The 14,187-nt window shown below is 50.0% G+C and overlaps 1 protein-coding gene across 4 annotated transcripts in view; it reads right to left on the bottom strand.

Moving 5' to 3' along the window:
* Window positions 1-3,226: 3,226 nt before the first annotated feature.
* GSN (gelsolin) overlaps window positions 3,227-14,187 on the bottom strand; it is a 54,676-nt gene continuing 43,715 nt past the window's right edge. For all 4 annotated transcript variants that reach the window (XM_032478337.1, XM_032478336.1, XM_032478334.1 and 1 more), the window contains 10 exons: window positions 13,947-14,035; window positions 13,541-13,756; window positions 11,475-11,608; window positions 9,294-9,384; window positions 7,275-7,445; window positions 6,468-6,642; window positions 5,283-5,407; window positions 4,970-5,047; window positions 4,188-4,248; window positions 3,227-3,646 (listed from right to left, as the gene is read on the bottom strand). In XM_032478337.1, coding sequence (XP_032334228.1) covers window positions 3,477-3,646; window positions 4,188-4,248; window positions 4,970-5,047; window positions 5,283-5,407; window positions 6,468-6,642; window positions 7,275-7,445; window positions 9,294-9,384; window positions 11,475-11,608; window positions 13,541-13,756; window positions 13,947-14,035 — 1,310 coding nt within the window. In that variant the 3' untranslated portion in view covers window positions 3,227-3,476. The remainder of the gene's footprint in view (window positions 3,647-4,187; window positions 4,249-4,969; window positions 5,048-5,282; window positions 5,408-6,467; window positions 6,643-7,274; window positions 7,446-9,293; window positions 9,385-11,474; window positions 11,609-13,540; window positions 13,757-13,946; window positions 14,036-14,187) is intronic.

Below are 14,187 nucleotides of genomic sequence, written 5' to 3'. Positions count from 1 at the left end.
AAATAGATGACTGGATAAAGAAGATGTGGTATATTTATACAATGGAATACTACTCAGCCATAAAAACCGACAACATAACACCATTTCCAGCAACATGGATGTTCCTGGAGAATGTCATTCTAAGTGAAATAAGCCAGAAAGAGAAAGAAAAATACCATATGAGATCACTCATATGTGGAATCTAAAAAAAAACAAACATAAATACAAAACAGAAACAGAATCATAGACATAGAATACAAACTTGTGGTTGCCGGGGGGATGGGGGGTGGGAAGGGACAGACTGGGATTTCAAAATGTAGAATAGATAAACAAGATTGTACTGTGCAGCACAGGGAAATATATACAGGATCTTGTGGTGGCTCACAGCAAAAGAGAATGTGACAATGAATGTATGTACGTGCATGTATAATTGAAAAATTGTGCTCTACACCGGAATTTGACGCAACATTGTAAAATGACTATAACTCAATAAAAAAAAAAAGTTATAATTAAAAAAAAAGAGTTTAAGTAGGATCACTCCGCTGTTTAGTGGTGGAGCTAGAATTTGAACCCAAGTCCGACTCCAAAGCCCAGCTTTTAACCACCCACTGTATTACACCATCTCCAGTTAGGTACTGTATGAATACAATATTACCATTCTGCAGGTGGGGAAACAGGCTCATAGGAATGTTTCTGTCCTGTCTCACGTGCCTTGCACATTGCCTGACACAAAGTACACAGTAACTATCTGTTGAATTGAATTGCCCAAGACAGGACACAGGCTCCCAGCCCAGGCCAACCTCTTTCCCAGAGACGCCCCCTTGGCACCTGCCGTAGCATTTCACCATGACAGCTCCGCTGCTGCTGAGAAATCCAACGCTGATCAAAAATTGGGAAGAGAAAAATAGGTGTTTAAGTGATAGTGTTCTTGATTCATTATTTTGCGTTTGAGAGAAAACTAGGAAGTCCAAGCCACTCAGTCGCTTCAGGCAACCTCCTCTCTCAGAGCACACAGACCTCTCTCTCCTCTTTCTCTGAAGCCACAGACACCAATAAACCGAAATTAGCCAATAAACCACCCTGAATGCCAACAAATGGAAGTGAAGACTGCACGGCTGACCCACCTGCAGCTGGCCTCGGGCAGGGTTCCGGGATGCGAGCTGGCTGCTCTAGACCGGCCTCCACCTGCCTCCACCTGCCTCCGCCTCCACCTGCCTCCGATGAAGCCCTACAAGCCCCAGGTGGTAAATGCTGCCTTTGTTCCAGGAGTTTGCATTTGCTGAGTTGACAGCCTTGACTGGGAAAGCAACCCTTGGGAGGAGGCGAGGCAGGCATGACAAGATGAAGTCCAAACCCCTTAGCGTGGCATTTGAGGCTCTCTGTGAACCCTCGGCCTCCCCACCTTCTGCCCCAGCCCCCTCAGGCTGCTGTCTGTCCCTGAGCATGAACTTCTCCCTCTTGGCGCTGTCTTTGAATTTGCTGCATGCCCTGCCTGAGATGACTTGACCCCCCCTCCCCCGCCACCCCCAACACCATGTTTCACCTGGAGAATTCCTCCTCCACTACCCTCGTCACTTCTGCGATGAACCAGAACCTCCTGATGGAGGGCCCCCAGGGAATTTATGCTTTTAAGAAGCTCCCTGGGCAATTTGGGTGATCAGCCAGCTTCGGAAACAACAGTGTAAACAATACACATTCTTCCCACCACAGAAACCCTCATGACGGTTTCTGCCCTTCCATAGTCCCCTGTGGGGGAGTTTCCATGCTATACATTGATGGGGAGGGTTGAGGGAGGGGGCATGAAACAAAAGGGGCAAATATGGAGAGAAAAGACCAGAAGGATAGTGGGGAGGGAAGGGAGTCTGTTCTCCAGCAGTTCCTTGGACTGGTTTGGGATCTCTGTGGAGAAGAGGTTTAGAGACACAAGTTCACAGAAACGTCTAAGAGGGACTTCGTGACAACCCGCGCGTGAGCAGAGACAGGACCCAGGGGACCAATCTGGGCACAGAGGAAGTCCCTCTCCCATGCCCCAAAGGCTGCAAACTTCAGGAGCATTCAGGGGCACTTCTTGCCAGCAGAAGGACTCTAGGAAGCAGAGGAAGCGAGGGAGATCTAGGCAGATGCTACAGGGTGTGGTACCTTGCCGACTTCCCACTGCAGGGAGTGGAAGTGACTCAGGGCCCCAGCTATGGGCTTTGAACTCCTTGCCTACAGTGCTCCCAGGCCATGCCTCCCAATGACAGAGTGTATTGCGGAGATCAGGCACAGCCACTGGCTCCTGGGAACCACTTCAGGCCCTTTGTTGGCTGATCTGACTTGGGCTCAAGAACACTTTGAACCAAGCAGATACGCGTACACCAGCGTTCACAGCAGCCTTATTCACAACAGCCACAAGGAGGAAGCGATCTAAGTGTCCATCGATGGATGAGCGGATAAACAAAATGCAGTCTATACAAACCGTAGAATATTATTCAAACCCAAAAGGAATGAAATTGAGATATGTGCTATAAATGTGTAAATCTTGAAAACATTATGCTCAGTGAAATAAGCCAGACAGAGGACAAATGCATGATTCCACTTACGCGAGGGACCCGGAAAACAAATTCATGGAGACAGAAAGTACAATAAAGGTTACCAGGGACAGAGGGAGGGGGGAATAGAAGTTATGGTTTAATGGGCACAGCGTTTATGTTGGGGATTATGAAAAAGGTTTGGGTATAGCTTTGGGGATGTCTACACAACATTGTAAGTGTATTTAATGCCACCGAATTGTACAAATGGCCAAAATGTTATTATGTATAATTTACCACAATAAAAATAACAACAAAAATGGGACTAGAACATTTTTAAAAATCTTTTTTTTTTTTTTTTAACCTTGGCTCAATGACTCTCCAAAAGCTTTGCCAAACCTCCCTGGACTGCACTGCCATCTAGGATGCTAGGACCCAACCCCTCCTCCTCTCTCCTCCACTTAGGCTCAGACTCGTCTCTCAGTCTGATGGTTCTCCAGCCTCCTCTGGTTCCCTCCCAATTTCCTTCCACACACACACTTCCTCCCTCATACAATCTGTGCCCATTTCATCTCATCCTGGCGCCTGCTTCTCGGAGGACGAGGATTCACACACGGGGTGAATGAAGCTCATTCACTGGTTCACAGGCACATGCAAATCCCCCCCGATCCCCCCCGATCCCCCCAAACCTGGGCATTCTCAGAACAATCAGCAGGACACACTGAGCCACAGCAGGCTAACACACTTCCAAAAGCTTTTATTGAATTCAATTTCCAAAAGCACAGATACTTAAGACAAGTTTTGCAAGGACCCTGAATTTTTGCAGGGCTGTTTGGCTACTGTAAAAAAAAAAGAAAAAGAAAAAGAAAAAAACAGACCACATACACACACACCCCAGAGTGGCCCTGCTCACTGTAAGGTCTCTTTGAGGGATGGACAGTTCTCTGAAAGGCACTGACCGGTGACAGGGGTGGGGCCTGCCCCTCCTCAGGCAGCCAGCTCAGCCATGACCCTGTCAAAGGGATCCACAGACCAGTAGTCATCATCCCAGCCGAGGAACCAGCCCACAAAGGAAGGAGGCTCAAAGCCTTGCTTCACCACGGTGATGGGGGTCCGTCTGTCACGATTAGCCGGGTCTGTCTCAAGGTACCGCTTAGCTGCAGACACACATGCAAAACAATCCTTAGTGCCTCCCTCACCAAGGAGAGGTGGTTCAATTGCCTAAGATGGTTTTTGGTCCTACGGTCCCTAATGCCCTTAAAGGCAATGACAGAACACAGCAAGGGACAGGGGTCGTAGTATAATGTCCAGTTTCACAAAGCTTGTATCATTTTTCTCTAGCTGTCATCTATTGGAAGATATGAAAAAAAACAAAACAGTTTGGGGGTTCCCAGATTCCAAATCAGATTTACTCAGCTACCAGGGATCTGCTTTCCAACATCTAAACCAGGACAAGTTTGGTCCCTGGGCATTCTGGGAAACTGGACAGCTTCTATCTGCTCCTTCCTTTCCTGGCAAGACCTGTGGCTTTCTGCAGGAACTGAGCTGTTCTCTCACCACCCCAGGGAGGGCTCACCAGAGGCTGACCATGGGTGAGGAAGTCCCCACCCCACTGTCACAAATGCCCAGACCCATACCGGAAGCTGCCCCCACACCCCACCGCAGGAAAGAGACCCATGGGCACACTTGGGTCCTCACCAGAGGTCAAGGCTTCCGTCTTTTCCTCTTCTTGAGAATCCTTTCCAACCCAGACAAAGATCTGTAGGAGAGATGGAAGATGAAAGATGTGAAATTAAAAGTGCACGAGGGGTGCTGATCACACTGGCTGCTGGAGGAAGAACGTTCCAGGTGCCGTGCCAGACACCCCTCCACTGCAGCGCCCACAGACTGTGAATAGAAGGATCTGGAACAGAGATTACAAACTGGTGACCTACAACCTGTTTTGTTGGCCCACCTACCCCACCGGAGGGTGATCTGCAATGTCTTTCTAGACAAATTTACTTACTCGCTGATTACATTAAATCTAGACTTTCAACTTCCCTTGAAAATGGGGAGGGTCTGGCAACCTTCACCCTCACGTGGATGAAGCTGAGCAGAGGCTGCCGCTGCATATGGTCCCACTGCTGCAAAATTCAGCTTTCTTTATCAACAGATTTAAAGTAAGAGTTTGTGGGGTAGACTGTAGCTCAGTGGTAGAGTGCATGCTTAGCATGCATGAGTCCTGGGTTCAACGTCCTAGTACCTCCATTAAAAAATAAAGTTAAAAAAAAAAAGTAAGAGTTCACTCTCCCCTAAGGCCTGAAAGAGAACGCTGGTCATCTGATTTGCATTTATGTGGTGCTTTGCAGTTTGCAAGGGGGTTTTATCCACCTCTCATCTTGTGGGATTATGCAAGGTGGGTACCATCACTCCCATTTTGCAGATGAAGAAATGGGAGGCTCAGAAAAGGAGAGTGACTTGCGGCACTGTCCTTCACTCACCTGGTCCCAGGTGTCCAGGAGCATGACGTCATCAGTGGCCAGGTCTTCCTGCATGAGCTCGCCGGGGACCTCTTCGATCTGGGAAGGAACAGAAGGGTTAATGGAAGTGCACCAGCAAGCCGCTTTCCCTCCCAGGGCCAGCTTGCTCTCTCTGCCCCCAGGAGGGAGCTACAGAGCTGGCTGCAGCCCGCAGGGGTCTGTGCTGTGCCGGCAGAACCGTTTCTCCCCGCTCCTGCTGTGATGCAAGGGCCCCGCCCCTTGGGACACACCTCCCAAGGGGAAAGCAGAGGTTGCGACCTCCGCTGGGGCTCACCACAAAACGTCCGATCTTGTTGGAGCAGGCGAAGAGGCGAGGAGGGTGGGCGTCCATCTTCTTGTCCTTCAGCCGTGGGGATGTGCGGTAGGCGGCCTTCCCACCCAGGGCCTCCCAGAAGCTGTCTGTGAGGGAAGGCCACACCAGGTACCAACTGACACTCCTGCCCCATCACCCGGCACTTCTCCTTAGACCCCGGGACAACCAACTGCTCTCAATCCCCACCCACCATCTTCAAATCCCAGGGCACCAAAGAGGGAGAGGGCCTGAGGGATTCGAAGGTGATGAAACGGAGGCCCAGAGAGGGCAGACTTGGCAGCAGACACGCAGCCAGGACAACTTCTGGTTTGAGACTGATGACAGCAGTGCGGGATGGGGATAATTATCTTCGCTCAACAGATGAGGCGGTTGAGGCTCAGAGAGGTTAAGCAACTCACCCAACATCACACAGCTAGCATGTAGTAAAGCTAGGATGCACACCTCATCTGACTCCAATTCCCATATTTTTTCCACTATACCTGCACTATACCTCCTCCACTATACTTGTCCACGTGTGCTATTTAAATTTAAATGCATTAAAATTAAATATAATTAAAGATTCAGTTTCTCATTCTAATTTCCATCAGTCACATTTCAGGTGCTCATTAGCCTACACATGTGACTGGTGGCCACCAAACTGGACCTGTCCGTTCTCTCAGAAGGTTCCAGTGGACTGTGCTGATCTAGATGGAACTACCCTCCCCCATTTCTACTAAGCATTGAGCAGGAGGGAGTGGGCTTAAAAGGAAGACTGAAAGACTGAGGGCTGGCCAGGAGGATGTTCCTGACCTATACTCTGGAAACAAAGCAGGCTTTCTGTCCGTGGAGATTCTCAAGACTGTGGCCCCTGTAAGGCTGTTACTTTTGCCTACAATCTTGCAACGCTTCCTAGCAAGTGACCGCCTCCTCCAGCAGCCTTCCCCGCCTGCCCTCGCCCACACTGAGTGCTCTTTTCTCTAACTCCAGGGGGCCTCCCTTTCCCTGAACACAGACCTCATCTTCACCCAATCTACTTTTATTAACACACACTAGGGGACTGGTGCTGAGGAGCGGGGAGGATCTAGAAACCCTTAAGCAGACAGAGGGAGGGAAACGTAAGGGCTTCATCCCCAGAGAGCCACGGGCCCCTCTGCCCCTCGCTCCTACCTGGCTCGCTGCCTTCTGCCACCTGCACAGGTTGGGCCCGAAGCACCCGGAGCACCTCCTGGGCCCCGGTCTTCTCTGCCTCGCTGGCTCCTGTACCTACCCACAGGTAGGCGGCCGAGGGGGTTTTCAGGACAAAGGCATCGTTGGAGTTCAGTGCACCAGCCTTGGGCATCACCTGGGAGGGCAGTGCTTGATTAATCAGGACCCAGACAAAAAGTCCTCAGCCTCCTTCTCACAGCCCAGGAAATGCTGGGCAGGACCAGCTCTTGGGTGGGGACTTGGGGGAACACACTCCACCAGAGCTGAAGACGTGGACCTTGGACACTGAGGGGCTTCGTTGACTCCCATGAGTCATTAACACACTATGGCTAGCCACGGAGAGTCAAGAAATCTGGGATGCATTAACAGAAGTTGAGTGCCCAGAACAAAGGAGGTGACAGTCCCATTCTCCTCTAGGCTGCTCAGTTGATCCTAGAGGATTAGGTTCACCTTCCACCTGCACCTTCCACCATGAAATGGACAGTAGCCAACAGGGATGTAATCCACAACAATGTCCAGATTGTGAAGAGGGGACTCCCTGTGAGGTAGTGAGTTACCTGTTATGGAAGGTATGCAAGGGGCGCTGGGCATCGCCGAAACAAGGAGAAGTCTAAGACATACAATCTTGCTGCCAGGGAGGAAGGTACGAAACCTGCTCCTTAACCCCTTAGCCAACCCCACCCGATCGTGCGCCCGGAGATCTGCCCTTCGGGCCTGGGAGGTTTCAGAGAGGCCAGTTCTGTCCAGGGTCCAAGGCTTGGGCTTTACCTCAATGGCTCGGGTGGCTCCAGAGCTGCTGGCCCGGACCTGGAAGAGGCGGGTACTGGCGGGGGCCGTCTGCCCACCCTCGCGGGAGGTGCCACCCTTGTAGACAATCATGGGTTTCCCGCCAAACAGGCTCATGAGGTGAGCGGGCTCCTTGCCTTGGACCACACGGCTCTGGGAGGGAGACAGGAGAGCAAGTCAGGAAAGGAGGCGGGTGGCGCATCAGTCCTCCCGTGCGACACCAGGCTCACCGCCGCCGCCCCTCCCCACAGCCAGCATGGCACAGGCTCACCCCTCAAATGAGATCATGACGCTTGTGTCTGTGTGGGGGGTGGAGCGTGACCCTGCGGCACACAGGGGCTGGGCAGGGAAACGGGAGTTCCAGGAAGGCTGGCGACAGCACCACTGCCTGAGGTCCCCCGGGCACTGCTGGGCATGAACCCCTCCCACGAGGCCTTGCCTTGCTGACCCTGAGTCTAATCCAAGAACCAAGAGAGCCCACATTTGCAAATATTCCCTTAAATGGAAGCACAGGGATTGTTCGTGGACATTCTTCCAGGACGGTGACATCAGCCTGGGGCATGAAAGCGGGCGGAGTGGTGAGAATGGAGCCTTCCAGATCTGGAGAGACCCCTGGTGCACGGCCAGTGCACCCCACAAAGCAGGCTGCAGTCAGGGGCTTGGTGGTGAGAGGGAGGCGGTCACGGAGGCCTAAGATACATCCTGGCTCACGTGCCCACTTCATTTCAGATGCCAGTTGTGGCCCTGGCCAGCTAAATCCAGAAGGTAACCTGCCATGCGTGCTGGGGGTATTGTGGTCACTTTCCAGCAGGAGCCACCACTGCTGGCTCAGAGCTCAGATCCCAGCTCCACCCTGATGGTGAGAGTTCAGGCCTCAACCTCTCAGGTTCTGCCTGTGTGAGACGGGACCAAGAATGCTACTCTTAAGGCTGTTGTTGGGCTGTTCTAAGACAGAAATCATCCCACTCGGCGCCCAGAGGACCCCACTGTCATGGTCAAAGTACAGGGCACCAATCCCAGATCTAAATCCAGAGCCCCGCCCACTCCAAGGGTAGGACCGAGGACTGACTCCTTCTCCCACATCTCCCCCACCTGGCTCTGCTGCCCTGCAAGACCCCACATTGTTGCCAAAGCAACCTTTCAAACTCAGAAATCCCTTCACATCACATTGACCCTGGCCTTCTCAAGGTCAAGGTCAACATCCTCATCGTGACTTCTAGGCTGGGTCTGGTCCCTCTGATCCCCTCCCCAGACTCCTATCATGGCATTTCCCCGCTTGCTTTAAATCTAGTGCCCCCCTCCCACCTCAGGACCTTTGCATGCACTCTTCCCTCTACCTGGAATGTGCCTGGCCAACTCCTACTCATCCATTAGGTTGCAGCTGAAAAATCCCTTCCTCAAGGGGCCTTTGTCTAATCCAACTAGAACCTACCTGGGATCTATGTGTCCTTATACTTAACACACATGTATAAGGGGCCTTCTAGAGGCCAAGCATGGTTCTAAATGCTTTACAAATGTTAACTCTTCATCCTCACAGCAATCTTGTGAGATAGGTACTATTACTACCCTGAGTTTGAGAACATAGAGGCAGAGAGAGGCTAAGTCTGTCCAAGGTTGCCCAGAGGTGAAGACCAGATTCAAACCCAAGCAGGCTGGCTCTAAGTCCAACCTCTGAACTGTTCCACCAGGCTGCCTCCCTGCTCCTCTCTCCACAGCATCTTTATTTTCACTCACTGCACACATCACAGTGTGTGATCGTACGTTCATTGGCTTGTGTGTCTGTTGAACAGCTTTCTCCCCGCTAGACTGTGAGCCACATCAGAACAGTTCAGGGCAGGGCAGGGGCAGGAATCTGTATATTCACAGCAGCAGACACATAGAAGCCCTGCATAAATGTCTGTTGAAAGGATGGGTGAATGGATTGATGGACAGTCAAATAGACGAGTGAACAAATGGACAGGGCCCAGGGTGCAGCCCCGAGGGGAAGTGGGCAGGGCTCACCTGGACAGGGGAACCTCCCAGCTCCTCATCCAGCTGGGCAGTCAGGATGGCAGACGCGGCGACCTCATCCTGGGTGGACTGGCCGCCCTGCCTGGAAGGGAAGTGATACTTAGCACTGAGGTTTGCACAAAGCCCCAAGTCTGTCCTTTACCCTGGGCCTGAGAAACCCACAGCTCTCCAGATTACAGGTAATGAAACTGAGACACAGGGAGTGAAAGGGATGCTCTCAAAGAACCAAACCAACATGCCACACCCCCAGCTCAGGGTCTCACCATCGTGTAGAGATCTGAGCACACCAGCGGACTTCCTCAACCTAACTGTGTCCTGTGGGAAGATTGGGGAGGTGGCCTTCTGCCCCACCTCTTCCTATACTGTCTAAATTTCCCATACATGTGTTAACTGTGTAAGCAAACAAAATCTGACAAATCACTGTGTCGAGGCAGCCAACTGAAAAAACAAACAGCCTTCTCACGAATTTTGTACCATGTACTAGTCCCCCAGATTTTCTTTCAAGCTGCTTTTAAAAGCCTTAGGTTGTCAAATTGAGAGGTATTCTACAAAATAACTGATTAGGACCCTTCCAAAGTATCAAAGTTGTGAAAGGAAAGCAAAGATGGAGGAACTGTCACAGATTAAGGACGTGGTGATTAAATGTCACCAGGAAGACACAATGACTACACGCCATGTGACATCCTGGGTTAGATCCTAGACCAGAAAAAGGATATTAGTGGGAGAACTAGTGAAATTCAAGTAAGGTCTATAGATTAGTAAATAGTATTGTATTAATTTCCTGGTTTTGAAATTTGAACTGTGTTTAGGTAAGATGTGACCATTGAGGGAGCTGCGTAATGGGTGTATGGGGACTGTCTGTACTATTTTTGCAACTTTTCAGAAAGTCAAGTTATTTCAAAATAAAAAGTTTACAAAAGAAATCCCGGGGCTGGATGGTATATAGCTCAGTGGTAGAGTGCATGCTTAGCATGCATGAGGTCCTGGGTTCAATCCCCATTACCTCCATATAAAATAAGTAAGTATATAAACAAATAAATACCTAATTACTCCCAAAAAATTAAAAAAAAAATTCAACAGCTAGTTTTCAGAAAGTTTGAGATTGCACAGTAAGAGAAATACCAATGAAAAATACTATACTGCAATAACATTTTTATAAACTGTAAGGTGGACAAATAGACAGAAGTTTGATAACACAGTCCACCGGTGAGGCTGTAGGGGAACACTCTCACTCGTTGTTGGTGGGAACGCAAACACTACAAACTCCATCTAGGGGAATCAAGCACTCTCTGTCAAAATGACAAGTGCGTTTACTCTTTGACCCAGCAATCCCATTTTGGGGGACTTATTCTAGAACTATTTCTCTACACATTCAAAGTGATGTTCGTTTAAAGTCACTAATCACAGCAATGCTTGTAATAGCAAAAGTGTGGAATCAATCTAAGTAGGCATCAGCAGGAAGTTTGTTAAATAAACGACAGGATAGCCACACAATGGAATATTATGCAGCTGTGAAAAAGAGTAAGGAAGCTTTTCATAGAATGAGCTCCAGGAAGTATTAAGTGAAAAGAGCAAAGTGCAGGACAGCATACATAGTATGCTATCTTTGTGTTTAAGGAAGGGAGAGAATTAAGAATATAGGGTCATATTTGTATATACTTGGATTAAAAATACTGGAAGGATGTACAAGAAATTAATGAAAGTGGGTATCCATGGAGAGATGGGGGTTGGAGAGGAAAGTGGAGAGGGACAGGATGGGGACAAGATTGCTCAGTAGATGCCTTTTTATCATTCTGTTTTGATTTTTGACTTGTGACTGCATTATCTATTTTTAAAGAATTAAAAATACTTTTTAATTAGAAAACACATGGGAGGATAAACTGTACTTAGAGTGGAATTGGGGGAGAGATTTTCTCTTTGTTTCTCCCTGTTTCCTACATTTCCTACAATGGACATGTGACGCCTTTATGAGAATTGTTTAAAAGTTGTTTTGAGAAATGAGACAGGTGATGTTGCCCTCTGGACGACAGCCTTTCCCAACAAAGTGTGGCTGTCCCGCCTCAGGGCCACACACCCGCAGGTTTCCCTTAGCCCTGTTCACCACCCCCTTGCTCAGGGTCCAGCCGGTGCCCCCGACACCGCACCCCTCAGCACAGGGCCCCAGACCCTCACCAGTTGTAGATGATCTGCCCCTGACGGCTGCCGTGATGATAGTTGTACAGAATGATGTAGCTGTCACCACCGTAGAACTGCCCATATGTGGCGGGGTTCACGGGCACTTTGCTGGCGCCTTCAATTCTCCAGATCTACCAGAGCAAAGCTGGGCTCAGACACAGTGCACCTCCCCTCGCACCCCTCAACTCAGACCAGCTGGGAAACCAGAGTGGTGGGGAGCGGTCACACAGCGGACTCCACTTGGACTCAGACTGAAGTTAAGTAACTGGCCTGAATCACAGAGACTCAAACCCAGGTCTTCTGCTCCGGGATCCTTCCACTGCACCCAGCCCCACCCTGTACTTCCTCCTCGTAAAGATCAGCACAGGCAGGGCGAGCTGTATGGTGGTATTTATTTTCAATTTTTCTTTTTTCTTTGTTTTTTTCCTTTTTATCTTCTTTTAAATTTTTTCCTTTTTAAAAAAATTTTTGTTTCTTTTTTTCATTAAAAATTTTTTTCCCATTATTTTTTGCATGGTGGTACTTGGAACATGTGTTTAGTGGGTATAACGCTAGGTAACCCAGGCTAAAGCTACAAATCAATATATAACCTGGATCCAAATCAGGCTCCACCCCCTTAGAGGTTGTGAGACCTTGCATGACTTGCTTAACATCAATGAGCCTCAGTTTCCCCATCCGAGAAACGGGAATAATAAGGGTTGTTGTGAAGATCAAATAAGTTTATTCACAAAAGTCCAGCACCGTGCCTGGAAAAAAAGGGTGATGGCTCTGCAGGCAGCAGTGACTCTTATTAAAATTATTATTATTTTATTACTAATATTACCATTATCGGTATCATTCTTTAATTGTCTGGATTTTGTAGATCAGCTGCAGAGACAGGGCCATCGCTCGGTGACCTCAGAATGACTCCTGTTGCCAGATCTCCTTGCAGAGTTCTGGTGACAGTTTCCCAAGTGCTCACAAAGCCCTGCAGCGCCACCTGGTGGTGCTGCAATCCAAGGAAACAAGCCCAGAATCTCTAACCCTGGAAGATTCTTGAAAGGGATGGGATTAAATCTCATTTTACAGGTGAGGAAAGTGAGGCTCCAAGAGGTTAAGCAGCTCGCCCTAGGTCATACAGCCGGGTGGCCAGGGCCCTTTCTCCACTGCTCTATCCTGATCATTTTCATCGCACCCTCCCCTCCCACTGAAGTAATGAATGAATGATGAACGAAGAATAATAATGCCAATGAGAAAAATAATAAATACAAATGAACTCTTTTGCTATTTCTATTATATAGAATAGAGTCAACGTTTTTCTGAAGTGGATTCTACCTCATAAACATCTCTGAACCCCACCTCTCCATCTTTGCTGTCACCTTCCTGGTCTCAAGGTCATTTTCTCTCTCCTAAACTATTATAGTGACCTCCTCATGAGGTCTCTACCCTTGTTCTCTTGCCTCTAATTCATCTTCACAGTGAGTTTCAGAAGCAATTTCTGCTTTTAAAAAAAGAAAAAGAAAAGAAAACCCTCACTAGCACATAATGGTTACAGGATCAAGTCCACACCCTTGGACACGGGTTCAAGGCTCTTTTGGAGGACACCATCACCAGGCTCCCAGGACAGCTCTCTGCCTGGAATACCCACTCTCCCTCTCTGGCAGCAAACTCCTACTCATACTCTGAGGCCCAACAAAAGGGTCTCCATCTCTGTGACAAATGCCCTGTCCACCCACCCTCACTGCCCTTCCTGCTCCCATAATCCCCATGCACCTCCCATCTTCCACTGACCACACAGGTCTGAGCAATCAGCTGTGGCTGTGATCATCTCCCCTCCCAGACAGGCACTTCTCTCGGGCAGGGTGGGGTCTGAGACACCTGGCACAGGGCCTGGCAAGCAGTAGGTACTTAGGGTATGTTGGTTGTAAAAAATCAAGTAAGACGAAAGAATCCCAACCACCAAAACTGTGGTCAAAATCTCTTATAGAAACATCCTCAGAGAAGCAGGAGGCAGTGGCTGGGCCAGAGGTGCCTGCGAGGGAGCAAGGAAGGGGCCTAAGCATGCCCACCCAGCCCCCCGGTACCTGTTTCTGGCCTGTGCCATCGTCATCCATGCCGTGCTGGGCGGCCATGGCAGTGGAGGTGTGCAGAGTGGCAGCGTCGAAGGGCACACGCTCCACGTTGGCGATATGGCTGGAGAGATAGGCCAGGCCCAGGCCATCCGTCTGGTCTGGGTCCCGCCAGTTCTTAAAGAACTGCTTGAACAGTGGAGTCTCACCACCCTCAGGAAGAACGGAGACCTGAGGGTGGGAGGAAGAGCAGGATGTGGCTGGGCTGGAGTGCCCCTGGGGACAGGGGTGGCCCAGCAGGGGTCTTCAAGAGAGGCTCAGACACCCAGTCCGCACTGAGGCTGGGACACCCACCCCAGCCCAGCCCTTCCGCACCCAAATTGGACCCGTTCTCACTGTCCTACCTGGCTCCCAGACTCACCTGGGTCTGCCTGGGGTAGTCCATCTTGGAGATGAAGTCGGAGGCCGTTTTGAGGGCAGCCTTCCTCTCCTCCGTGTTGGCCTGCTTGCCTGTCGGCAGATGAGAATAAGGGGCCTGGGGTCAGCGTCCAGTGACCCGGGAAAGCAGCAGCCAAACCTCCCTCCCTCTTCTTAGACTGCGGACAGCCAAGGCCAGCGACCCTGGAGCTGACCACGCCATGAGCCTCCGGGGGTCCAGCTGG

This window comes from Camelus ferus, chromosome 4 (assembly GCF_009834535.1).
Source record: "Camelus ferus isolate YT-003-E chromosome 4, BCGSAC_Cfer_1.0, whole genome shotgun sequence".
In the NCBI taxonomy this organism is placed as follows: domain Eukaryota; kingdom Metazoa; phylum Chordata; class Mammalia; order Artiodactyla; family Camelidae; genus Camelus; species Camelus ferus.
The sequence above is the reverse complement of the archived record's forward strand: the minus strand, read 5'-3'. Positions and strand labels throughout refer to the sequence as shown.